Source organism: Balaenoptera borealis, assembly GCF_965194805.1.
Source record: "Balaenoptera borealis genome assembly, chromosome: 6".
NCBI classification, from domain to species: domain Eukaryota; kingdom Metazoa; phylum Chordata; class Mammalia; order Artiodactyla; family Balaenopteridae; genus Balaenoptera; species Balaenoptera borealis.
This window is the reverse complement of record NC_138863.1, coordinates 58,500,864-58,526,492: the sequence shown is the minus strand read 5'-3', so window position 1 is coordinate 58,526,492 and position 25,629 is coordinate 58,500,864. Positions and strand designations below refer to the sequence as shown.

Below are 25,629 nucleotides of genomic sequence, written 5' to 3'. Positions count from 1 at the left end.
AGTTGATGTATATATTCTGTCCAGGGTCTTTTGTTATCATTATTGTGAGGAATAAAACATATTTATTCAACTCGTCTAGAACTGGAAGAACTCTTACATAATATTTTAAAAGTATAAAAGTCAGCAGGGCTTCATTATCTAAAAATAATGTTGATGTGCCTCATACTTTGTGTACCCAGAAGTCACAGATCCAGCTGGAAATGGCTGTTAGTAACAACCTACCCCAGTGTCTTCTTTTCACAAAGAAAATGAAGCTCAGAGAGGCTAAATGACTTGTTCAAGTTGCTCAGCCAGAAACTGGTAGAACTGAGATTTAAACCTTGGCTTCCTAATTCCCAGCCTGTGCTCTTCCCACTGAGTGATATATATACCACTTTTCACCAGCAGTACATCATGTACGCTGAGTTATTGTTTTCAGGGTTGAAGATGAATTTGCTATTTTCAACCTCTTATTCAATGATGTATGTTGTACCTATTATTTGTTGTATATACTTGAGTTTAAAAGGCTCTGCTATATTTTACTGTTACAGAAATCTATATGTGATTTGGCAAGGACTTTTAAAAAGCAGTGATAAAACCTACCCATTATATTCTTGTTTTGTCACATTCTTTCCTAAGTAAGTGGAAATCCAGTAGAAGGCAAAACAGTAAAATTTGGATGCATCCACAGAATATCAGAACATCTGAATGGCACTAATGGTCTGATATTAATATTAACGTTTTTCCTTTGAATGTTTGCAGTTATCTCCCATTTTACACATCAGCAAATGCCTAATTTATTTGCGACTCAGTGAAAACTGGACAAAGAGATGACTGAGCTCATATTTAGGTATTTAACGAGAAGGGAAATGTTTCCTAAACTGATATTCTTTCTTACATTTGGCTAAGATTAAACTATGGGACAATATATTATGCTCAATTTTAGAAATAAATTTCAAAGGCCAAATTTTTTGGCAGGATTGGATATGAAGTCCTTCAAAAGACCAAAGGATGGGGTAAAGTCATTAAAGTGAAGTATCGTTATACCCTTAAGTTCACAGTGCAATATACCAGCTCTGCGCTGGCTCTGAAAATTGCTGCTTCAGGGACTAGCAATATATCAATATTTCAGGTTGCCATTAAGACTTTATTTGGTTTTCATACTTATTTATTAAAGTCATATAACTCCTATATAGTTCGATTTCTCCCAGGGAAGCTCTACAGTATAAATGAAAAAAAAAGTCCATAAAAGATTATTTCATTTGTTGCATCTCTTGGTTTGGTAGGTTATTTTTATGTTACAATTAAATCATATTGCCCCCTCCCAATTCTTCAAGTTAATAAGCACAGAATAAACACATGAAAGGAGGAATGAGAAATTCAAATCATATTTCATTCTGTCCTTATTAATCAAGTATTTCTATTAGAATACTAATTTGAGGTTACCTTCAGATTTTATGGGCTTGATTTCTCTAAAAAACATGCATGCTTTATATCTAAAAAGCACAGAAACCTATTTTTTGAAATAAATAGCTGATATTATTTATATTCTATTGATAGGATTAAGGGGTAATGTTAATGTGTGTTTTGAAAGGAAAGGTAATCATTCATTCTTTCCTATGAGTGTTCCTATTTTAAATTAATTGCAAATAGAAGTTTTATTTTAAAACATGTCTCTTAGCTGTCCCTACCTCCACCTCCATGCCCACCCAGGAAAAGTGGGACTAGCCCATTTCTAACATGCATCAGAAGTCATTATTTTCACAAGCAAAATTAAGAAGAATATTTTGTTCTTTGGGATATTTATGAAAACATTGCTTTCAATTAAAAGGAGCTACATGAAAGTCGTAAGCAAGTCTAACTAATTTCTCATTGGGTTACAGGGACAAACATAACTTTTTAGGTACAATCAAAGCAGTAATTAAAATAGAAGACATTACTTCCCCTTCTCCAACCTAAAAGTTAAGTGCTTGTATACGCAAAGCAATAAATACATTTTATTATTAGGAAAAAAACTGCTGCCATTTCCTTTTGGGGGCCGGCAGCAATGATAATGATACACTGGAAAAATGAAGTTACTTTCATAAATAACCAACACTAAGTTGATGTGTCTGATTTACAATTATTATCCGGCTTAACTTCTTAGAATATTTTGGGAAGGCTAAAATGAAAACAATTCAGGAATGCTGGTGGAATAATGGTCTTTTTCATGAGAGAGATGTTTGGTGATCTTATAATAGATTACTTTAACCTGTAAGCTTACATTTCATAAAGAAAGGAAAAATGGTCTGGGAAAATTATTCCATCTGAACAACAATGATCCTTTGCACTTAACTTTTGAAGGCCACTTACTTTGCTCGTAAATATTTCAGTAGGAGGATCACCACTCCCAAGCTGCAGTTAGATGGTCTCTTGCAACGTCATTTTACTCACTTTAAAGAAGCCTAAAGTAAGGGAGACTGTGGTAGGTGAGGTGTTTAACGCCGACTGTGGAACCTCACGTTGTGGAGTTGCGGAAAGATCACGTCTGCAATGACTGCATCCCCATGACCGTCCCTGCTGCCCCCTCAGCTGTCCTCGTCAGCTGTGGGTGCTGAGCAAGCCTAGAGCTTTCAGTACTGAAGGGACAGCTTGCTTGCTATTAGCTGGATTCAGTCTGATTCCTTCAGCTACTCTGCCACCAGCCTGGTGACTGGAACACCACCCAACACTTTGCATAATGTTAAAAAAAAAAAAAAAAAAGAGGGGGGTGGTGGGATACAAAACTGCTGCTTTTGGCAAACATTCCTTTAAAAATTCCTGACAACCGCTCTTCTGCCTTGGTGGATTTTGAAAAAAGAAACCAGAACAAAGCAAGCTGTTTTAGGGATCAAAAGCAGATAAATACATCTCTTTTCTGACAGGCAGTATTACTTCCATTTTTCTTTGGAAGTAAAAGCTTTAATGCTTAGTGGCTAATGTATTAGTCTTCTGTTGCTGCTGTAACAAATAACCATAAACTCCATGGTTTAAAACAACACGAGTATATCATCTAACAGTTTTGGAGGTCAGAAGTCCAAAATCAGTTTCACTGGACTGAAATCAAGGCCTTAGCAAGCCTAAGACCTCCTTCTGGAGGCTCCAGGGGAGAATCTGTTTCTTGCCTTGCCTTTTCCAGCTTCCAGAGGCTGCCTGCATTCATTGGCTCATGGCCCCCTTCCCCCATCTTCAAAGCTAGCAGCATAGCATCTTTGCTCTTTTCTGACCTCTGCTTCTGTTCTTATACCTTTTATCTGACTCAGCCTCTTTTGCCCCCCTCTTACAGGGACGCTTTGATTGTGATTACACTGGGCCACTCTGACAGTCCACAGTAATCTGCCCATCTCAACTTCATTAACTTAATCACAGAGTCTCCTTTGCCATGAGAGGAAACAGTCACAGGTTCTAGGCATTAGGAAGTAGACATCTTTGGGGAGCCAATGTTCACCCTACCACAGTTAGTTCTCTCTCTCTTGAAGTTCTTAATTCTTTGCATTCTGTTTTATATAAAGTAGATGGCTCAAAGGTCAGGATGAGCCACTTCAGATGAAAGAATCCCACTGTCAATCTAAATGTAATTAGTTGTCATAGAAAACAGAAGTAATTCAAATCCCAACCTTCCACATTTAAAAAAAATGGGTTGACTTGTTCTTATATTGCTCAGTAATAGGGTTCCAATCACATAGAATATAATGCTTTTGAAGACAAGATATAACATAAAATGAAAAGGCTTTTCTTTACATTGTTGACCTTTACTCACAATAAAAAGTGGAGGCTATTCAAGTGGGTGGCTATGGGATGGGGTGAATCATTTTCTTTCTTCTTTTCCTTCACATTATTACTATCATAAACATTCCAAAACATTTCTTCTAAACATGATTTGGGGTTGTAGCATATGGCCAAAGATTATTCACATGTGCTGTGCTAGTTCTCTGCTAATAGCTGACTCAAAATTTCCATGTAGATGGCCTTCACTCTTTCAAAATGTAAACAATAAACATCATCACTCTAGTAAAAGAAAAGCTTTTGAATTAGTGACAGTCTTAAAGTGTGTAAGAAACCGTTGCAGTCTCAGCTGGTCAAGGCTATGTCATAAAGGCAAACCAGGCTTATTAAGACGACCATTCTTCGAGCAGGTGATTTGTGCTTTGGAAAGGGTACTCCATTTGCCTTTGAAACACCACAACGACGTGGATGTTCTTAACTACACGACTATGTTCCATTCAAAGGCTCAACCACAACCTTCCTCCAGTTCAAAGGCTCAACCACAACCTTCCTAGTGATGGGTCCTCATCCTGACTCTGGGTAACCACCAGCCAGAAAGATAATGTCCTCATTTATTCTCTGGGCAGAGACCTGCAAATGAGGCTGTCAGCCCTCTAGGATGTTGGAGGAATTAGACTGGCTCTGAGCTGAGGCTCTCCTTGACGGACACCTCTGCACAGTTCAAAGTCAAGACGTGAGGAACTCTTCCCCCTCCTCATGGCAGCAAGGTCCCTGAATGGACCTGGCTAGTGATACATGCCTTGAACCTTATCATGCCTTAGTGGTGCTAAGGGAGTTATAACTGAAGGAAGGGCGACTCGGAATGTTCACATGCAATGCATACCACACCTTGCTATTCAAAGAAAAGGCAATTTAGAAATAAGAAAAATCAAACCCCAGAAGTTTCTGCACATAATGGACAACAAAAATATTCCGTTAGGAATCATGCCACAAAAGAAATGTGGATTTTTACAGTGCTAAACTTGACAGAATTACTTCAGTTACCATTTTGAAATACTTTACTCTTCACATACATTTTTAGAGTTAAGCTTCAGGCAAAAGACATGTAAGAAGGTATTTTTTAGCTTTACAATTTAAATAGCAGAAAGAAACTTCTATGACCTAACATTACACATCTGAAATTTAAATAATTATTTTAAAGCCTATACCAGAATTTAGAGCAGTTTGAATAAATGGCCAGTACTCAGTATAGTTGTTCTATACAAATGAATTTCACATGATGTGAATAACTACTTATTTCATAAAGCATTTCAATAAATCCCTGAGTTGGTTATTTCTTTATGTGGAAACCTTCAAGTTTCTAAATTTAAATCTTTATAAAGATGATATGACATATTCAAGATTTCAAAATGTCACAAACAAAATATTAGTGACTAAGTGGTTTTTCAGAATTTGGTAATCATCTTTTAAGATAAATTCACAGATTTTTTTAAAGCTTCAATTTGATTTCACAAAATTTAGTAAGGACAATTCAGCTTAACAAGTTATCTTTAAAATTCAGTTTCTAAGGCAACAATCATAGGTCCCTGTACACTGCTTTAAAAAAATCATTCTTATAAATTTAGTTGCTGCAACATCAAAGGCAAGGCAAATATAACTGCCTTACTTTTATCTCCTTTTATCAGACTTTCTGAACAAGACAACTTCTCTCTTTTTAATGGACCAGACTGCTGCCCATTAAGTACAAGAAGGTGAAGGGCAGATAAAATATCAGTATTCAAACTGGCTGCCTGAGAATCCAGCCTGTTGCATGTTAAGAGCAAACGGGGGTCCAGCCCATTGTATGTGCAGAATAGCAAAGCTCCTCATGAGTTACTCCTTATAGCTTCATAACTTACACAGTCAGGCGAAAAGGGAAGAGCTCTTACCTGCACATCTCACTCCCTGAGCAATGAGTCCCCACATGAAGTTGGCACAGTATTCACACCAGTGCGGCCCCCTGAATGTGTGGACCTGAAAAAGAGTAGTGACAAAGTGGCCCGAGGGGAGATTACAGATGAGGAGATTATTTCCCTTCCAAGCAGTCATACACAAGCCATAGTCAGTATCAGGAGGCACAGTATGGTTACAGCTAGAAAAACCTTGGTTGAGTGGAACTGCCAAGCAGTTACAATTTCCTTCAGAGCTTGATTTCCTCTTTGCTTTAGAAATGGTGATAAATCAAACCAATATTCTGCTATTTACTTTTGAAAACAATTTCTACAGTGGAATTTTCCAGCTGGTCCCCTCCAGCTGGAAGCAGTCTCATCTATGTGCTATACAAGTACGGGCATATTCTGAGCGCTACCGCATGAAGGAGGATGAGGAGTAATGTAGAACCTGTCTGTAAGGATTTTGTCAGATGATCCATCTCCTGTCCTCTGTGACCACAGTTAGGGCCACGGGTGGTGAAGGTGATATTTAGTGGCTGGTTGCAACAGAATCATCAAAAAGGGCTAATATCTGTTCAGAACCATTTGATACTATGTTAGCAAAAGAAAATGAATATATTTTAGAAACTGCAGAAGCTACAGTTGATCAGAAACCCTGTTTGAATATAGTAATTATTCACTCATCTTTCCAGCTCATAAAGGTTTTACTGCATTTGATTCTTTTATCCCTAAGAAAGGAACCTCCAAAGAAGAATGATTCAAATGTCAAGATACCCATAGACTTTATGGATAGGAAAGAGAAGCCATTCTAGCTTAACCTAAATGAAAAAATATTGGTAGAATAGAGAAGCAATAAATCCAAACCCCAAACATTAAAGAATAAAAGAAAAAATATCTTGAATATTATCAGTAACACTTTAAGACTTCTGAGCAAATACTGGCTGAAAATGTACTCAAGAATTAAGTTAAAAGAAAAGGGACAGGGAACAAGGAATTTACTAATCTGTATCAAATTACATTTACTTGAGATAATTTCTTACATATATATGATTTCCTCCAGCAGAAAACAGTAATACAAGAGAGTGAAAATCAAAGTGTGACGATTTGATTTCAACATAAATATCTGCCAAAACAGCTATGGCAAATAATGAAATTCACAGCTAAGACTGTCATTTTTACTACTGTTCTATTTATATAAGTGGTTTTTTGTTTGTTGGTTATCTATTTTATACACAGTAGTGTGTATATGTTAATCCCAGCCTCCTAATTTATCCCTCCCCCTTTCCCCTTTCCCCTTTGGTAAACATTCTGCTTGGGAAATAAGTTCATCTGTGTCTTTTCCTTCCTTTTAGATTCCACATATAAACGATATCATATGGTATTTGTGTTTCTCTTTCTGGCTTACTTCACTCAGTATGATAATCTCTAGGTTCATCCATGTTACTGCAAGTGGCATTATTTCATTCTTCTTTATGGCTTAGTAGTATTCCATTGTGTGTGTGTGTGTGTGTGTGTGTGTGTGTGTGTGTATGTCTTCTTTATCCATTCATCTGCCGATGGACATTTAGGTTGCTTCCATGTTTTGGCTATTGTAAATAGTGCTGCAATGAACTTTGGGGTTCTTGTATCTTTCCGAATTATGGTTTTCTTCCAATATATGCCAAGGAGTGGGATTGCTGGATCATATGTTAGCTCTATGTTTAGATTTTTAGGGAACTACCATACTGTTCTCTATAGTGGCTGCACCAATTTACATTCCCACCAACAGTATAGGAGGGTTCCCTTTTCTCCACACCCTCTCCAGCATTTATTGTTTGTGGACTTTTTAAAGATGGCCATTCTGACCGGTGTGAGGTGATACCTCACTGTAGTTTTGATTTGCATTTCTCTAATAATTAGCAATGTTGAGCATCTTTTCATATGCCTTTTGGCTATCTGTATGTCTTCTTTGGAGAAATGTCTATTTAGGTCTTCTGCCCATTTTTTGATTGGATAGTTTGTTTGATATTGAGCTATACGAGCTGTTTGTCTATTTTGTTGGTCACATAGTTGGCAAATATTTTCTCCCATTCTGTAGGTTGTCTTTTGTTTATGGTTTCCTTTGCTGTGCAAAAGCTTTTAAGTTTAATTAGGTCTTATTTGTATATTAGTAAGTGATTTTAAATATATATATATATATATATAAATAAACTTACTTCAAACTTAAGAGCCTACTGAACATAAGACTTACCCTGAATGTAAGATACATATATTCCATTTAGAAAAACCATGCCAATTAATTTATGACATGCCACTGATTATAAGCTTAATCCCAATTTCAGAGATGTTAAAATGAAAAAAAAAAAAGCATATGGTAGAATCAATGAAATATGGTATATCAGAATTTGAAATACTACTACTGGCCAAAATATCCATATAAGGTAGCAGTGGATAACCCAGGGTTCATTCCAAGCAGGTATGTGCTTGTGACTCTGATCACTGCCAAGTAAGCTCAAGTACAAAATGTTGTGCTGATTTTGAAAAGGCGGCCATAATCCCTTCTATGTCTTTTATGGAAAAGGGTCAGGAATGCAGATACAGTTGCTTCTGGATTGTTAATGATGTTCAGAGCCTGTAAATTGAAAGCATTTCCTGGAGTTCCTGAAGCCAAGCTCAAGATCAACTTTCAGATAGTCTGTGATGTCTTTATTTTCTTCTGTGTTCCTCTGAGTGAATAAAACTGGATAAAGTATGTAATCTTGCTTTTAATCTGAGGCGAATGAGTGAAATAGATAGCACTGACTCATGTTTTAAAAGTTATATAATCATGAAATAGCTAGAGAATTGTGAAGTTATTTTTAGGGGAAGTCTCAGGATAATCCAGTTTTACTTAACATGGTAAGGTTAATAAATTGGATTAGAAGTGTGGAGGAAGTCCCGGTTTTGTACCTGCCAGTTACTCATGATAAAGGGTGTTGAAGTTCTACTGGTATGTAAACCACTGAAACAGAGAAGGGCTCTTGGCAAACACAACTGGGTACTGAGATATTGTGATAGAACCAATTCCCTTCCTCACCTTCACAAAGCAGAATGAATGTGGCGTTTTGAAAACCTTGGGGCATTTCTTCATATTACATATGCTGAAGGAAGGGTTTCACTGTCCAAGCGGCCCAATGTTCTCTAATCAGAGAATCACGCGTATATCTCAGAAAGTAATCTTCAGGAAATTGTTCTTTATACATTTCCTTCTTGGACAGGTTTTTATAAAGGCAGCTTGCCACTTGGGGCTGGTTTTAGTGGTGGTGGTGTTTTTACTTTCGTTTTTTTAAACTGTTTGTAAGGCAGGTTATGTAGCTCTCCAGGAAATGGTTCTAGAAGTAGGCCTTGAAGCACTGGAAGCTTACTAAACTTGTATTTGTATAACAGGATTTAACTGGATTCCCTTTTGAATTTTTGTATCTAAAATTTGTTATTTCTTAAATTTTGTTTGTTTTGTGACTTTCATGACGCTGGATTGTATTTGTAAAAATGGAGTATTGTAGTCTTTTTGTCTTTTTTATTCCCCTAGAGGTCATCAAAACAAATAGACGTCACTCATTAATTATTTTTATTCATTCGTAAACGTTTATTAGGTGATGGCATATACAAAGATTAAACCAAATATTGGCTCAAGGAATTCACCATAGGTTTCTCCTGTTAAATATAATGTGAAAAGCCTCTTCTGAAAGTGTCTGCAAAGTGTGAGGGTAGCTGGAGTGGGCACTGCTCGGGTATTACGTGTGAGCTGAGGCTTCCGGGATGAGCAGGGTCAGCCAGGTGAGCAGATCAGGCCTGAATGGGGGTCGGCGTGTTGGAGCGGGGTGCATTAGGTGACCCTAATGACTGGCGTGGCAAGAGCTGAGAGGCAGACGGGGCCTCTTCCACGCCTACAAATGTATACTTTGTTCAGTCAGCAATGCAGGGCCACTGAAGATTTTTAAGGAAAGTGACACAGTCGAGGGGACAAGGCTGGAGGAAGAGACTAGGTAGGGTGCTACAGCAGTAGTCCAGGTAACAGATGACACGGATCTGAACTCGGGCAGTGCTGATGGAGAACATGGGGCAGAATCAACAGCGCTTGGTGACTAACTGAATCGGAGGCAAAGGAGAGAGGAAGAACGAGGGCTAACTCTTAGGGGGAAGATGGCATTAACAGGGGGAAGAGAAGTAGAAGAACAGGTTTGGAAGTGAGGTGGGAGGGAAACAGTGGAAGAGATGGAAATGGCTGATTGAAGATTCCTGAGAAACAGGAGGTAACCCATGGAGTAAGGTTCCTGAGGGCATCCAGTGGAGATGGGAGCCAGGGCAGAGGGATTAGTTTTGAATAAGAGAAAACTCAACTCTTCCCTTCCCTGTGTTGGCAGGGCCAAGGGTAAGGGGGAGAGGATGGCTGTGCAGTGCAGGAGTGGTGGGGGCCTGGAGGCAGAAGGCTAAGGGAGTTCATACCCGATGGTCTAGTTTCTGTGTGTTAGGAAGTAAGTTCAGTCATGGAACCAATGAAGAGTTTAGAAAAAGTGGGGAATAGGAACTGGAACTGGCCAGAAATTCAGAGAAGGGCTGTTGGACTTGAAAGCAGGCTTCTTTCCTGGATGTCATTACAATCATACTATAACAGTGTCAAGTGCATTAAAGAAAAAGTGACAAATACTTTCTTTTAAAAAGGGTGATTGTGTTATATTTGAGCTTTATCTAAATGTTTTCTTTTATATGCAGTTTTACATTATCAGTGGTGTTTATATCACATATTTTACCAATTCAGAAAAAGATATCTTTAACAAGTCAGTTGCACAAATTGTACAACTTAGAATAGCTCTGCAGTTGTTCTCCTCTACCTAGGCATGACGGAAACAGGGCGCTGTTCCCGCAGATGAGGCTCTAGGGCACTGACACCTGCAGATAATTCTGCTTCCTAGATATGGTTGTATTTTGATTACCCGTCTCAGAATGATCAAATCAGAATGTAACAGGCATTCAAAATGCAATAATTAAAAGGTCAAAAGTTGCATCTTGGGGGTTCTTTCTGCTTAGGAGAATGCTAAGAAAGAGCTAGGATGGGATCTGGCAGAAAGGAGGCCTGAGTGGTTCACAAGGAGTGCAGGAGCTCGGGCCAAGCCCTGGTTTATAAGACAGAGTGACTTGTGCCTGTGATTCCCTGTAGTGTAGCAGACGCCCTTAGACATCTGCACAGGTCAACACTCAGGGAATCAAGATTACTGACGTCTTCATAACAGAACACAATGAACACTCATTAGGTGACATTTTCCATTTTTAGGGGATTTCAATTCTAAATTGCCCCAGATTTTTATGTTTTCATAAGTTTGTGTTTTAGTTTTCCTGTCTCTTCTTATTCTCCAAAGTTGTTGGCTCTTTTTCTTTCCTCCTAACCATTCTCCCTTTTCCATCCATCAGTTCTCAGTTACGGACCAGGAAATCTGATAACTTTGCTAGCACTGGATATAAATCAAGAAAATGTGTCATCTATCTTCCTCTTGAAGGTGTTAAGAAACCAAACCAAATGAAACCCACCAGATTTCTGGTTTCTTGTAGCTGAGGCTGAGGGACAGTGGTCTTGTGAGAAAGGAGGTGTTAGCAACTTGTTTTTTATTCTGTGACATTCTTTAGTCTCTAGTTATTGTTTCTTATAAGCAGAAGCCACCACTGTTTCTGCTGTTTACTGTATGACCATAATGACATACACTGGCTTTATAAGGTGGGAAAATAACCAATTCCTTTATAAACAGGACTGTTTCTTCTTTAGAGTTATTTAAACAAATCACTTGATCATTTTATAAAAAAGGGATTCCTTTGGGGGATGTTTTGGTAACAATCAGCATCATCATATAACAGTATTAGTGAGGTCAGAGATGGTCCTGAGAAAAGTAACCTCGTAAGTTGGCCACAAGTATTTTTTTTCTAGGCCACCTCCAAAGCTTTTGGTACATCTTGACAAATGAAAGTGAAAGAGTACATGGCTTGAATTATACCTTCATGAACAAAGGGCATAGCAACTTGTTTTAAAGACGTCTTCTCTTTTGCAACTGGAAAAAGGACAACTTTATTACCATGGCATCTGAGATTGCTCTCACCTGTGACTACCTCCTGTCACATCAATCACCTTAAAACTGGAGATGAAAGACTGGATTAACTAATGGACCCAAAAGAGTCTGTCACAGGGAGGGCACTGGTCAGAAGCAGGCTGAAAAGGACAGACAGCGAGGGAGATGGGTGGGCTACTGAGAGGCCCACGTGGCACAGGCCAAGGGTCCTGTGTCTCCTGTGTACTGGCCTAGGTAAAAACTGAAGCCATTCTCACTGGGTCTACTGTTATACTGACCCAAACCCTGGCTTCTATAAGAAAACCAGCACGTCTGCTTCTCATGTTTCTGACGTTCACATCTCCAGTTTGAATGTCAGTAACAGAAACAATGGAAAAGAATTCCATGCTATTAGAAGAGAAAGAAAAATTCAGCACATCTTCATTATCCCTTCCAAGCCATAACACTACCTCTAGAAATAAGCATGAATGCAAACAGCCAAGGAGCATGCCTGCAAAGCCTGCTGCAAATGTAAACTATGTTGGAGGCAATAAGAACGTTGGGGGAAATGAAATTGTGCTTGAGAAGGTGGGAATGACATTTCAGCTGCCGCTCTTCATTTGGGAGGCCCTGATGAGTCAGTTTCTCCAGCGCGGTACTGGGCAATGAAGGGAGAGAACAGATGATCAAAATCGAAACGAAAGGAACATAGGTAGGCAGGCAGCTGGGCAGGAAAGGCTTTCTTTCTCTCTTTTTTTTTCTTTTCCATTTTTATCTTTAGGGCAACCAGAATGTACTCTTTTTTTTTTTTTTTAAACATCTTTATTGAAGTATAATTGCCTTACAATGGTGTGTTAGCTTCTGCTTTATAACAAAGTGAATCAGTTATACATATTCAATATGTTCCCATTTCTCTTCCCTCTTGCATCTCCCTCCCTCCCACCCTCCCCATCCCACCCCTCTAGGTGGTCACAAAGCACCAAGCTGATCTCCCTGTGCTATGCAGCTGCTTCCTACTAGCTATCTATTTTACATTTGGTAGTGTATATATGTCCATGACACTCTCTTACCCTGTCACATCTCACCCCACCCCCTCCCCATATCCTCAAGTCCATTCTCTGGTAGGTCTGTGTCTTTATTCCCGTCTTGCCACTAGGTTCTTCATGGCCTTTTTTTTTTTTTTTTCCTTAGATTCCGTATATATGTGTTAGCATACTGTATTTGTTTTTCTCTTTCTGACTTACTTCACTCTGTATGACAGACTCTAACTCCATCCACCTCATTACAAATACCTCCATTTCATTTCTACTCAGCCATAAAAAGAATGTACTCTTTTAAGTAACCGATTTTAGTCTCACCAAGATGGCTTGATTTTGATCCAAAAGATTTGGAATTTAGAATTTGGGTCCTAATTTGACCTCTTCAGTTAAAGTATATGTTGATTTATACTAAGTAATGAGAAGAGAATGTAGAACATTGGCTATGATCATTAACAACAAATACATAAAATTGTATAGAGGTTCCCTATAGGAAAAAAAGGTAGGGAGGGGGAACTTAAAAATAGGAGTATCTTTAGTATCAAAGCAATACCTTCTTGCCTTGTTATTTAAACTATTAGTGGTCTTAACATTCTTCAGGAAAAATCTATAACAAACAGTAAGGTTTGGGTACGGTTAAGCCAGCAGCACTGATAATCACGCTGACTATGCCTCCCCCTCTTGTCCTGACGGAATGGACATGAAAGGTGGTGCCCACACCAGGAAAGGCAGAAGGAATGCCCGGAGCACTTGCTGAAACATGGCTTCGAGCAGTACTTGGGGCTGGTGAGTGCCTGGTATAGGAGGAGGGGCACACCCTCTGGCCGGCGGCAGACAGTTTCTAGGAGGTTCTGTGTGCAGGGGGGCACTGGACAGCTGGCGAAGGGGCGCAGGTGCTAATAACGGCTTCTACAACTGGCTGCTACACATGATTGTGCAGGGACTCTGTGAGGCACACACTTCACCTCACAAGTAGTTAACACCGTCAGAAGTATTACTGTGAAAAGCATGACAAATGACAGAAAACTCAGTGACCTAATGTTTCAAGAGTGAGAAAACTGTTCAAAATTGAGGGAGATAACTATAAAAGCCTGCTGGACATAAGATGGTCATACCGCAAATAAGTGGTATCCCCTTAAATATGAGAAATAACTACAGGAAAAAGCTGATATAACATGGTTAGGCTATGACAACACTAGTCGTACTTTACTAGTAGGGCAATTACTAGGACAATATTAATAATTTAGCTCTGCTTCCACATGAAAAACATAAAAATGGTTTTTATTAATTGGTATATAAAACAATACTTTAAACATCCACAGAAAAAATAATGAATTATAATCAATTCTACTCACACAGTCCATTCACCATAATCCTATACAGGGCCTTACTAACAAAGTTTAAATTTCTTTATGGCTTCCTTCATGATCTACATTTCCCTATCAACACTAGCCCAATGAAGGAGAAATGTCTAAAATTACAGCTGAGGGACTTCCCCTGGAGGTCCAGTGGTTAAGACTCTGTGCTTCCACTGCAGGGGGCACAGGTTCGATCCCTGGTCGGGATCCCGTGCTGTGTGGTGTGGCCAAAAGTAAATAAATAAAGTTACAGCTGAGCTGATGTGGTGCAAATGAACTTGCTGAGAATCATACACAACCACATTAACACTGGAACACGAACGTAGTTTCTGGTGTCAAGGTTCTGTTCTAAGCTGCAAGAGTGGCCCCTTGCACAAAGCCATCGACTTGAAATCCTGGAATCAGGCAGTGGAAACACCAAAGTAATCAAGGCATTTATTTTATTTATTTATCACATTACAAGGTACAGTTTGTATAATAAATAACAATAAATATCACCCAGTAATTAAAAAACACTTTCCATTTCAAAATATGGGTGCTTAAAGTATTAAAAACCCTATAATTTAATGTTTAGCCATTTTCCAGGTTTCAGAAGCAAATTTCTTTTTAATTTCTTTTCAGAGGAGCTCTAATGAGAGCTTTACCTCTAAACTGAATAACGGTTAAAGTTTAAACATGTCACATGCCATACCTAAAACACTTCTACTTTGACAGTTTAGTTTCATTACTTGGAATAATGTTTGCATTCAAATACCAGTAGTAAAAAATATCGACACAGTGAATCAATACTTCAAAATACCGATCTCCTAAAGTTGTATTATGAAGGTATTGATATAACAGGAAAATAAAATCAATGAATCAACTTGGTTGTGCAATAAAATCCACTGTATAATACACAGCTGAGTGACAGATAATCTCTATACCACATTGCATTATGTAAACTGAACACTGAGAGACAAAAAAAGCCTCAGACTAATCCACGTTATCTTATGATCCATAATTCCACAAAGCCTCAAAGTCTGTACTAATATTAACATTTCCACAAAACCAGATTTCAATTTCTCTTTGGTTTGGTTGTAAATATGTCATCTAAAGAAGTTTGCTGTTAAAACATATTATATTATGAATAAAGTATTCCTCTAATACACCTGGAAAAAGGTTTGACTAAAATGTGCAAAAAAATTATTAAACTATGTAGTTCAAACCCTTTTTAAAGCTCTAGTAAAAGAAATCCAGATTTTCTCTATTGTTTTTCTATTGGTTTAATTGGGTCTTTTTCTAGTTTCCTAAGGTGGAAGCTAATTGATTTGACCTTTTTTTTCTTTCCCCAAATAAGCACTTAATGGTACAAATTTCACTTTAAGCACTACTTCAGCCACATTCCACAAATTTTGATGTGTTGTATTTTTCTTTTTATTCAGTTCAAAATATTTTCCAATGTCCCTGTGATTACTTCTTTAATTCATGAGTTATTTAACAGTAAGTTGTTTAATTTCCAAATATGTGGGAACATTTTCAGATATCTGTTATTGATTTTGAATTTAATTCTGTCGTGGTAAGAGGATATACTTTGTATGATTTCAATCCTTTTACATTTATTGACACTTGTTTTATGGCCCAGAATATTGTCTATCTTGGTGAATCTTTCATGTTCACTTGAATAGTATGTGTATTCTGCTGTTGCCAAGTAGAATACAAATATCAGCTAGGTCAAATTGGTTGATACTGTTGTTCAAGTCTTGTAAGTCCTTACTAATTTTCCATTTGTTCTATTTGTCTATTTGTCCTGTCTCTGAGAGAGAAGTGTAGAGATCTCCATCTCTAATTGTGGATTTGTCCATTTCACTTTTCAATTCAGTTGTTGCTTTACATATTTTGAATCTCTGTTTTTAGGTGCCTATAAAATTTAAATTATGTCCTCTGAATGAATTTTATTTTTTATTAATTAATTAATTATTTTTGGCTGCGTTGGGTCTTCGTTGCTGCACGCTGGCTTTCTCTAGCTGCGGCAAGCGGGGGCTACTCTTTGTTGCAGCGTGAGGGCGTCTCGTTGTGGTGGCTTCTCTTGTTGAGGAGCACGGGTTTTAGGTGCACGGGCTTCAGTAGTTGTGGCACACGGGCTTAGTTGCTCTGGGGCATGTGGGATCTTCCCAGACCAGGTATTGAACCCATGTCCCTTGCATTGGCAGGCGGATTCTTTTTTTCTTCTTCTTTTTTTTAATTAATTTATTTATTTATGGCTGTGTTGGGTCTTCATTTCTGTGCAAGGGCTTTCTCTAGTTGCGGCAAGCGGGGGCCACTCTTCATTGCGGTGCGCAGGCCTCTCACTATCGCGGCCTCTCTTGTTGCGGAGCACAGGCTCCAGACATGCAGGCTCAGTAATTGTGGCTCATGGGCCCAGTCGCTCCGTGGCATGTGGGATCTTCCCAGACCAGGGGTTGAACCCGTGTCCCCTGCACTGGCAGGCTCTCAACCACTGTGCCACCAGGGAAACCCTGGCAGGTGGATTCTTAACCACTGTGCCACCAGGGAAGTCCCCTCTTAATGAATTTTAATGTTTTTACTGCCAATAATATTTATTCTGAAAACTATTATGTTTAGTATAAATATAGCTATTCTAATATTCTTCGAATTATTGTCTATATGGTATATCTTTTTCTTTTTACCTCTCTGTGTCTTTAAAGTGGATTTCTTGTGGATAGAATATAGTTGGGTCTCGGTTTTTAAATCCAATCTGACAACAACCTCTATCTTTTAATGGAGTGTTTAGTTCCATTTAATGTAACTATCAGTATAACTGGGTTTAAATCTGTTATCTTGCTTTTTCTTTCTATATATTCCGTTTGTTCTTTTTTCTCTTTTCTTGCATAATTTTGGATAAATTACATACTTTTTATGAATCCATTTTGCCTCCTCTATTAGCTTATAACTATTTTATTCTTTAGAGTTCTAAGGTTTACAGTACACATCTTTAACAATATTACACTCTACCCTCAATATTATACCACTTCATGTATACTGTATCTTACAACAGTACATTTCCACTCCTCCCACCCTGTACTTTATGATATTGTTATTTGTTTTACTTGTACAAACTACATATTACTATTTTTGCTTTAAACAGTAAATTTATGTTTTAAAAAACACTAAAATGAAGGAAAAGAAACATATTTTACACTTACCTATATGTTTACCATTTCTGGCATTCTTTATTGTTTTGTACAGATCTAAATTTCCATCTGGTATTATTTTCCTTCTGTCTGAAGAACTTCCTTTAATATTCTTATAGCATAGGTCTCTTGGTGATGGATTCACTCAATTTTTCTTTGTTTAAAAAACAAATATTTTATTTTGTCTTCATTTTTGAAAGATAGTTTTGCTGGATATAGAATTCTAGGTTATAGTTTTTGTTGTTGTTGCATACTTTGAAAATGTTATTCCATTGTCTTGCATAGTTGCTGATGAGAATTTTGCGTCATTCTTTATTCATCTGTATGTAACAAGTATTCTTCCCACTTCCCCTGCTGCTTTTTAAAGAACTTTGTAAAATATGTAAGAGTACCAGTGACAAAGGAAAATAATCCATGTTTCTTCTGCTGACATATTTTTCCTACATTGAAATAATCTTAAAGATGCTAATAAAAAAAACAGTAGTGTAATTTTCTTCTTTTAAAAAAATGTACTTCTAACTCCAAGTACACTGAAGTTAGATTGATTGGCATTGTCCCACTGGTCACTGATGCTGTGCCCCCCACCCCGCACCGAACTTTTGATTCTTTCTGTCTTCCATTTTGGTTATTTTTTTATTGCTATGTCTTCTGGTTCACTAATCTTGTCTTCTGTGGTACCTAATATGCCATTAATACCATCCAATGTATTTTAAATTTCAGGTATATTTTTCATCTCTAGAGATACCATTTGGATTGTTTTAAATAGTTTCCATTACTTTCCTCACTGCAGCCTTTAGTCTACTGCTAATTCAGTCATGTTACTAAGATGATACCATTTTGAGGACTTTTAAACAATGCCTTATGTTTTATGATGTCTTTCTATTCCGACTGGTGGGCAAAACTATACGCAGCCCAGGGACAATTTCAGTAATTATTCAGCCTATTGCTTTCTGGTGGTTTTCTGATAGTTTTTTCTCATGCGGGTGTAGATAAGTACCAAAGACTCCTGAAGACTCCTATGCAGATCTCCAGAGCTCTTTCTGTGTACAGCTCTGTCCCCCAGGTACCCTGCCCCAGAAATTTTAGCTGCTTTGTCTTGCCAAACTCCAGTCTCTGTGTCTTCAACTTGGTTAGACCAGCAGGTCCTCTTTGGATTCCGGCTCCAGGTGCTGTGGCCTAGAAACTGCCTCCAGGCAGTGAGAGCAATCTTAAGACTCATCTTGTTTGTGTTCCTTCTTTAGGTATCACAGAACTGTAACACCTGTTGTTCAATGTCTGACTGTTGTTTTATATACTTTTTATGGTTTGCTAGTTGTGTAAGATGGGAAGGTATATCTATTTCTTCCATGGCTTTCATGGCTGAAAGTGGGAGTCCAGATTATATTCTTGTTTCTAAAACTGATCTTTCATTTGAGCTTGAACTTGACGTTAACCTAATCAGCAATTCTCAATGCCCTTTATATAGGCTGAACTGCTTCAGGATTCTTTTACCCTCATGCTCTACAAGCATGCTTCTCTCAGCAAAGTGTTACATTAACATTGTTGTATTCAGTAGGCTGTATAGTAGGGTCTTGTAACTGGTGATTTCATTTGTCATTTAACGTTGTAGTGGGCATTTCTTATTTTTTAGCCATGCAGAATAGATGTCTTGTCTTTGTATAATGGTCCTCAATCCATGTGAACTGTATGGAGCTGATCCTATTCCAAGCTCCAGGGGAGGGTATGTGACCTAGATCTAAGCCAATAAGCACATTCCATTCTCCTAAACCAGAGCTAATGGTTCACAGATGGGCATACAAGATAACTATGTGAATGCCTACCAGGCCTAGACCTTTTGCTCAAATAGTCTCTTTTTTGGAGCTGACTAGAATCTGAGAATATACACAGCTGGAGCCTTTGCCAGCCATCTTGTCACCAGAGGGAGCCTAAAAAATGAAGACAGAGCTGGAAGACAGGATTCTGGTAGCATTTTAAGCCCCTGGGCTAAGGGATACCTTCAACTAACACTGAACTTTTCCTACTATGTGAGTTAATAATTTCCCATTTTGCCTCCATGAGCATGGGCTGGGCTTTCTGACACTTGCAATGGAAAGTCTCCCATCTGTTCCATCAAATGGTAAATATCAGTCATGGGTTCCAAGTGGTTTTAAAAAGACACACTGAAGCAATGTCATACAATTGTGGATTAATGAGCTGTAATAGCAAACCATCAAAGCAAAATCACATACCTCCAAGAGATGGACCTTCTCTTTATGAATGCACTGTGCAAGCCTGTAAGGCAGAGCCACAAGCAGCCATCAGGGTGTGGGACATGTAAGGGCTAGAACTCCAAGAAAAGGGAGTTCTACAAAAAAGAAAGAACGAGCCTGACATTTTAGGCCTGATCAGGGCAAATCCATTCACATAGCCAAAAACGTCATCTCTACTACAACAGTCTTGAGGATATCATCTACCACGTCAAGAAGCCTCTGGCCCCCATGACCTAAAAATGAATATATTCTTTTCTTTTTAATTTTTGTCTGGATAACGCTTTAAAAAACACACCCAGTTCTACTTTTGCTCCCCCCAAAATATAAACATGTAGAAAATAAGCAGCTGACAATGTTCTTCAGAAGTGTAACATCACTGGGCTATTTCCCCTTTTCTTTTTAGCTTTCCTATTTTGCAGCCAGAAGAATAGTAAGATAATTTAATATGAGAAGTTAGTAAACCTGAAAAAAAGCTATAGGTGTGGTATTTATCAGGAAAATAATCTGTAGTGGTTTTCAGATACCAGCAGTGCTGTGGTAAAATACCTAAGAAAGAAAAATCAGTATCTGCATGTGTTCTCTTCACTTAAAAAATTCTTTCCTAGATTTATATTCCACTTCCTTTGGTGTTTATGCATGTCTCTCTTTTTTTCTCTGCCCTTTGGGCAATGATATTTTTGTGTCAGATACTATTACATACGAATAATGAATGCTGACTAATAATGATAATAATTGTACTGAGATATAGGGAAGTAAGATGTTATGACATGTACATAGTCAAAGCATGTGCTTGAGGAATATTTTATTAAAGCCACAATAGGCTTCACTATTAAGTAAGACTCTTTGTCCTCCGAGGAACGTTGATATAGTGTGTCACAAAGAAGATGAAGTATAAAAGTATAATTTGTTGAACAAGGTTTTGGAAAACAGAAATGAAATATTATACATGTATCTCTCCTATTAACTTACAAAATAAGCAGAATAGAATTAAGACTTAATCCTCAGTTAAATCTGGGGGGTGGGGTGGGATGGATATATGATACAAATGACTATAAAAAGTTGCCTTTAAAGTACTAACATGTCCCAAATCCTTGAAGGTTAGATTACTGTGTGGACAAAAACTAAAATATTAAGAGAACAGAATTCTGGAGGAGGTGACTTTTTAAAATTGTGTGTTCTTCCTAAGGATTTATTTACATCCTTAGCTTGTTATTGTGTCAGGAGTCACATGCCAGGCCGATTCTCTACTTTGGGATAAATTTTGGAGAAACCAAATTTTCTAAAACATTAAATCAGCAGGATATACATACATGATGGAAATCATCAATACCATATTAGATGCAGTTGTCTACCAGAGGGTCTCAAATTAGGATACTGGTTGAAAATAAGAACTAGGATAGGTGCTGGTGAGAGAGAGAGTGCCAGGCTCCTCCTTAAGGCGTTTAAAAGTGGCAACGCTAACATCTTAAAGGCTGGCCTCAGGTTTTGTTTTATTTTTAAATTGTTTGGTTTTTAATTTCATAAAAGACATGGTACACCTAGTATGTTCCACTAACAGTCTCCTAGTGAAAACAAACTTGCAAATCTCTCCCCAAATGTTAAATTACTCTCTAATATTTTTTGTTTCTCAATTCCATAAAAGAAATAGGACACCTAATAAGTTCCACTAACAGTCTCCAAGTAAGAAAAACTTCCAAATCTCTCTCCAAATTTGAAAGCAACAAAAGCAAAAATAGGCAAGTGAGACTACATCTAATGATAAATCTTCTGCACAGAAAAGAAAATAATCAACAGAGTGAAAAGGCAACCCATTGCTGTATCATAATAAAGTTTTAATTTTTTGAGGAACCTCCATAATGTTTTCCATAATTGCTGTACCAATTTACATTCCCATCAACAGTGTACAAGAGTTCCCTTTTCTCCACATCCTCGCTTACACCAGTTATCTTTTGTCTTTTTGACAACAGCCATTCTAACAGGTGTGAGATGATATCTCACTGTGGTTTGATTTGCATTCCCCTGATGATCAGTGATGCTGAACACCTCTTCATACAGCTGTTGGCCATTTGTATATCTTCTTTTGAGAAAGGTCTATTCAGGTCCTTTGCTTATTTTTAAATCGAGTTTTTTGTTTGTTTTTGGTTTTTTTGCTATTGAGTTATATGACTTCCCTATATATTTTGGATATTAACCCCTTATCAGATATATGATTTGCAAATATTTTCTCTTATTCCATAGGTTGCCTTTTCACTCTGCTGTTTCCTTTACTGTGCAGAAGTTTTTAGCTTGATGTAATCTCACTTGTCTATTTTTCTTTTGCTGCCTATGCTTTGGTGCCATATCTAAATAATCATTGCCCAGACCACAGTCAAGAACGTTTTCTTCCCCTCTACTTTCATTTACTAGTTTTTTGGTTTCAGGGCTTATATTTAAGTCTTTAATCTGTTTTGAGTTGGTTTTTATAAATGCTGTAAGATAGGGCCAATTTCATTCTTCTGCATGTGGATATTCAGCTTTCCTAACATCATTTATTGAACAGACTATCCTTTCCCCATTTAGTGTTCTTGGAACCCTTGTTGAAGTTCAGTTGACCGCAGATGTATGGATTTATTTCTGGGGTTTCTAGTTCATTCCATTGGTCTACAGGTCTGTTTTTATGCCAGTACCATACTGTTTTGATTATTGGAGCTTTGTAATATATTTTGAATTCATCAAGTGTGGTGCCTTCAATTTTGTTGTTCTTGCTCAAGATTGCTTTGGTTATTTAGGATATTTTGTGGTTCCACATGAATTTTAGGATGTCTTTTTCTATTTCTGTAAAGAATGTCATTGGGATTTTGATAGGCATTGCATTGAATATGTAGATCACTTTGGATAGTATGGACATTTTAGCAATATTAATTCTTCTAATCCATGAAATGATGAGTTTCTCTTGAGTTAAGTACAATATTTAAAGTTCTCTAGCTCCATAAAGTGGCTATGAAGAAGTATAAGCAACTATGTGCAAACCAACAAAAACCTTATGAAATGTTTCCTTTTGGAGTATTAATGTTAGGCAGTAACCCTTCCAATGACCTTAATGATCTAGATCTACACTCAAGGTGTCATAACCAGTTCCCCAGCCAGCATTACAAAATACAAGAAGGATAGACAGGACTGAGGTCGAGAGGGCCACAGTGCTCGGGTGCAGTGTACAGGCCTGGATGGAAGTGCATGATGAGTCGCTGTGGTCCTACTCACCACCAGCAGCGGAAGAAGTAAAAAGTGGAGCAGTGTGTGTTCATTTTTGTTTTTTTTTTTTTTTTGGCTTCCATATCATCTGGTAAGTACTATACTGGATAGCAACAGAAACACAGTGCCTACAGGGACTTTACAGATGATCTTGTCTAATCTCTTAGTTTCTCTCCGTCACCCTCTACAAGTTTGACTGCCCTAGACAGAGAGAACTGCCCACTATGCTCTGATCTTTATTTATTTATTTTTAAATGGAATTCTTGCAGTCTCTCTTTTTTAAAATTTTTATTTATTTATTTATTTATTTATGGCTGTGTTGGGTCTTTGTTTCTGTGCGAGGGCTTTTTCTAGTTGCGGCAAGTGGGGGCCACTCTTCATCGCGGTGCACGGGCCTCTTATTATTGCAGCCTCTCTTGTTGCGGAGCACAGGCTCCAGACACGCAGGCTCAGTAATTGTGGCTCACGGGCCTAGTTGCTCCACGGCATGTGGGATCTTCCCAGACCAGGGCTCAAACCCGTGTCCCCTGCATTGGCAGGCAGATTCTCAGCCACTGCGCCACCAGGGATGCCCTGATCTTTATTTTTATCTTCCCTTGCAATGGACCCACATTAAGAATCAGGAACTTTGTGTGTGTATACATATTCATATCCATGTATAATACAGAAATTTATAATATAATTCAGTGTAATCTCCTACTTGGAAAAAAACATTATGTATTCTTTTAAAATGTTTGTTGGACACTCCATGTTCACATCCACGGGAGAAGCAATGGTGAGTGACATTATTGCTGAAGGTTAATTATGAGACATTCCAGGTTTACCATTTCCATTTTGTCATGTTGCATTTAACTTCTTTTAAATTACTATTAATTCAAAACAATATTCAAATTTCTGAGAACTTAAAATGTGAACACAGATTCTCCAGTCAAATATAACATGATATTTTGGGTTTTATTTCATTTTAAAAACTCACGTGAATTTGATTTAAAAAATTTTATAACAATATAGGTTTTAAGGTCATTAGAAAAATCTATTTTTGTGTCAAAATTTCCTGCTGCATGAAAGTAGTTTCAAAATAACAACTACTTCCACCACCACAACAAAGGTCCCCCATCTCACACCGTGTGCTCATTTATTTAGTGATCCAATGGATGCTTCTTGAGCATCTACAAGTCATTTTACTAGAAATGGGGACAAGGGAAGGAAGAACAAAGGGAGAAAAGATGGTGGGAGGTGGTGTTATGATGGTTGGTGGAAATAATACAAAGGACGTGGTAGATAACGGTCCTGGAATATGACATTTCACTGACTGTTAATATAACTAGTTAAACTATATGTGAAAGAATGTTTTTTTAACAATGGAAAAGAGAATAATTACATTAACAAATCTAATACTTCTCAATATAATTTAATCAGAGAATTTAAGAGCTGTTGGAGAACTTATAGATCATGTAGTTTAACTCCACATTTTATACTAAATCTATTTTTGTTGTTTCATCTTGTATTTTTTTCTCAAATGTGAATCAAATGAAGACCATAGGGCTCAGATTTGTCTGTGTCCTTCGAAGGAAAGGAAGGACCACTTTCCACAGGAGTGCTTGCCATTTCTAACCTTCAGTTTATCAAACAGCAGGACATCTGGTCTGGTGGCCAGGATTGACAGGTTAACTATTATCACTATATCCCAAGTCCTGAATCAGTAATTTTTTAAATATTATAAGGTTCACGTTATAGAGTTAATTTAATTACATTACCAATTAATATTTCAGGGTTCACTGCTTACCTATTATCTTGGCAACATTAAATCTATTAATATGTCACATCTTTCATTTCTGTGTAGAACGCAAGTGTCTGAAACTCTAAATTCAACCAGTCACCACTTCAAGACTACCTTAGAGAAGAACTAAATTCATATTTTAAAGTATCTATAATTCTTCAGCAGCCTTTTTGCCCGAGGAACTGTGGTCTGAAGTGAAGCATGCAAAGCCTCTGCATGCCACCCCTGATGAGCAAGTGACACTAGACTCAGCATGAAGGAAAAGAAAAAAAAAAGAGGAGACATGATGGCAGAGTAGAAGGACGTGAGCTCACCCCTTCTTACAGAAACACCAAAATCACAACTAACTGCTGAATAACCACCAACCAAAAAATGCTGGAACCTATCAAAAAAGATACCCTACATTCAAAGACAAAGAAGAAGCCACAAGGAGAAGGTAGGAGGGGCACAACTGTGATAAAAAACAAATCTCATACATGCCGGGTGGGTGAACCACAAACTGGGAAATAATTATACCACAGAAGTTCTCCCACAGGAGTGAAAGTTCTGAGGCCTGTATCAGGCTCCCCAGCCTGGGGTGGCTGGCAATGGGAGGAGGAGACCCCAGAGAATCTGGCATTGAAGGCCAGCAGTGTGTGATCCCACAGGACTGGGGTAAACAGAAACTCCGCTCTTGGAGGGTATACACAGGGTCTCGTGCACACCAGGACCCAGGAGAAAAACCAGTAACCTCATAAGAGACTGGGCCAGACTTACCTGCTAGTATTGGAGGGTCTCCTGCGGAGGCAGGGTGCTGGCTGTGGTTCACTGCAGGGACAAGGACACTGGTGGTGGCAGTTCTGGGGAGTACTCATTGGCATGAGCCTTCTTGGAGGCTGCCATTTTCTCACCAAGACCTGGCCCCCACCCAACAGCCTGTAAGCTCCAGTGTTGGGATGCCTCAGGCCAAACAACCAACAAACAGGGCAGGAACACAGCCCCACCCATAAGCAGACAGGCTGCTTAAAGTCTTCCTGAGTAAACAGCTGCCTGATAAACACACCCCCTGACCCAGCCCTGCTCACCAAAGGGACAAGACCCAGCTCCACCCACTAGTG

At 38.1% G+C, this 25,629-nt stretch overlaps 1 protein-coding gene across 6 annotated transcripts in view; it reads right to left on the bottom strand.

Annotated features, from left to right (window-relative positions):
• CHN1 (chimerin 1) overlaps positions 1-25,629 on the bottom strand; it is a 202,322-nt gene that overhangs the window by 17,188 nt on the left and 159,505 nt on the right. For all 6 annotated transcript variants that reach the window (XM_082397737.1, XM_082397738.1, XM_082397739.1 and 3 more), the window contains one exon: positions 5,652-5,736. In XM_082397737.1, the coding sequence (XP_082253863.1) occupies positions 5,652-5,736 (85 nt within the window). The remainder of the gene's footprint in view (positions 1-5,651; positions 5,737-25,629) is intronic.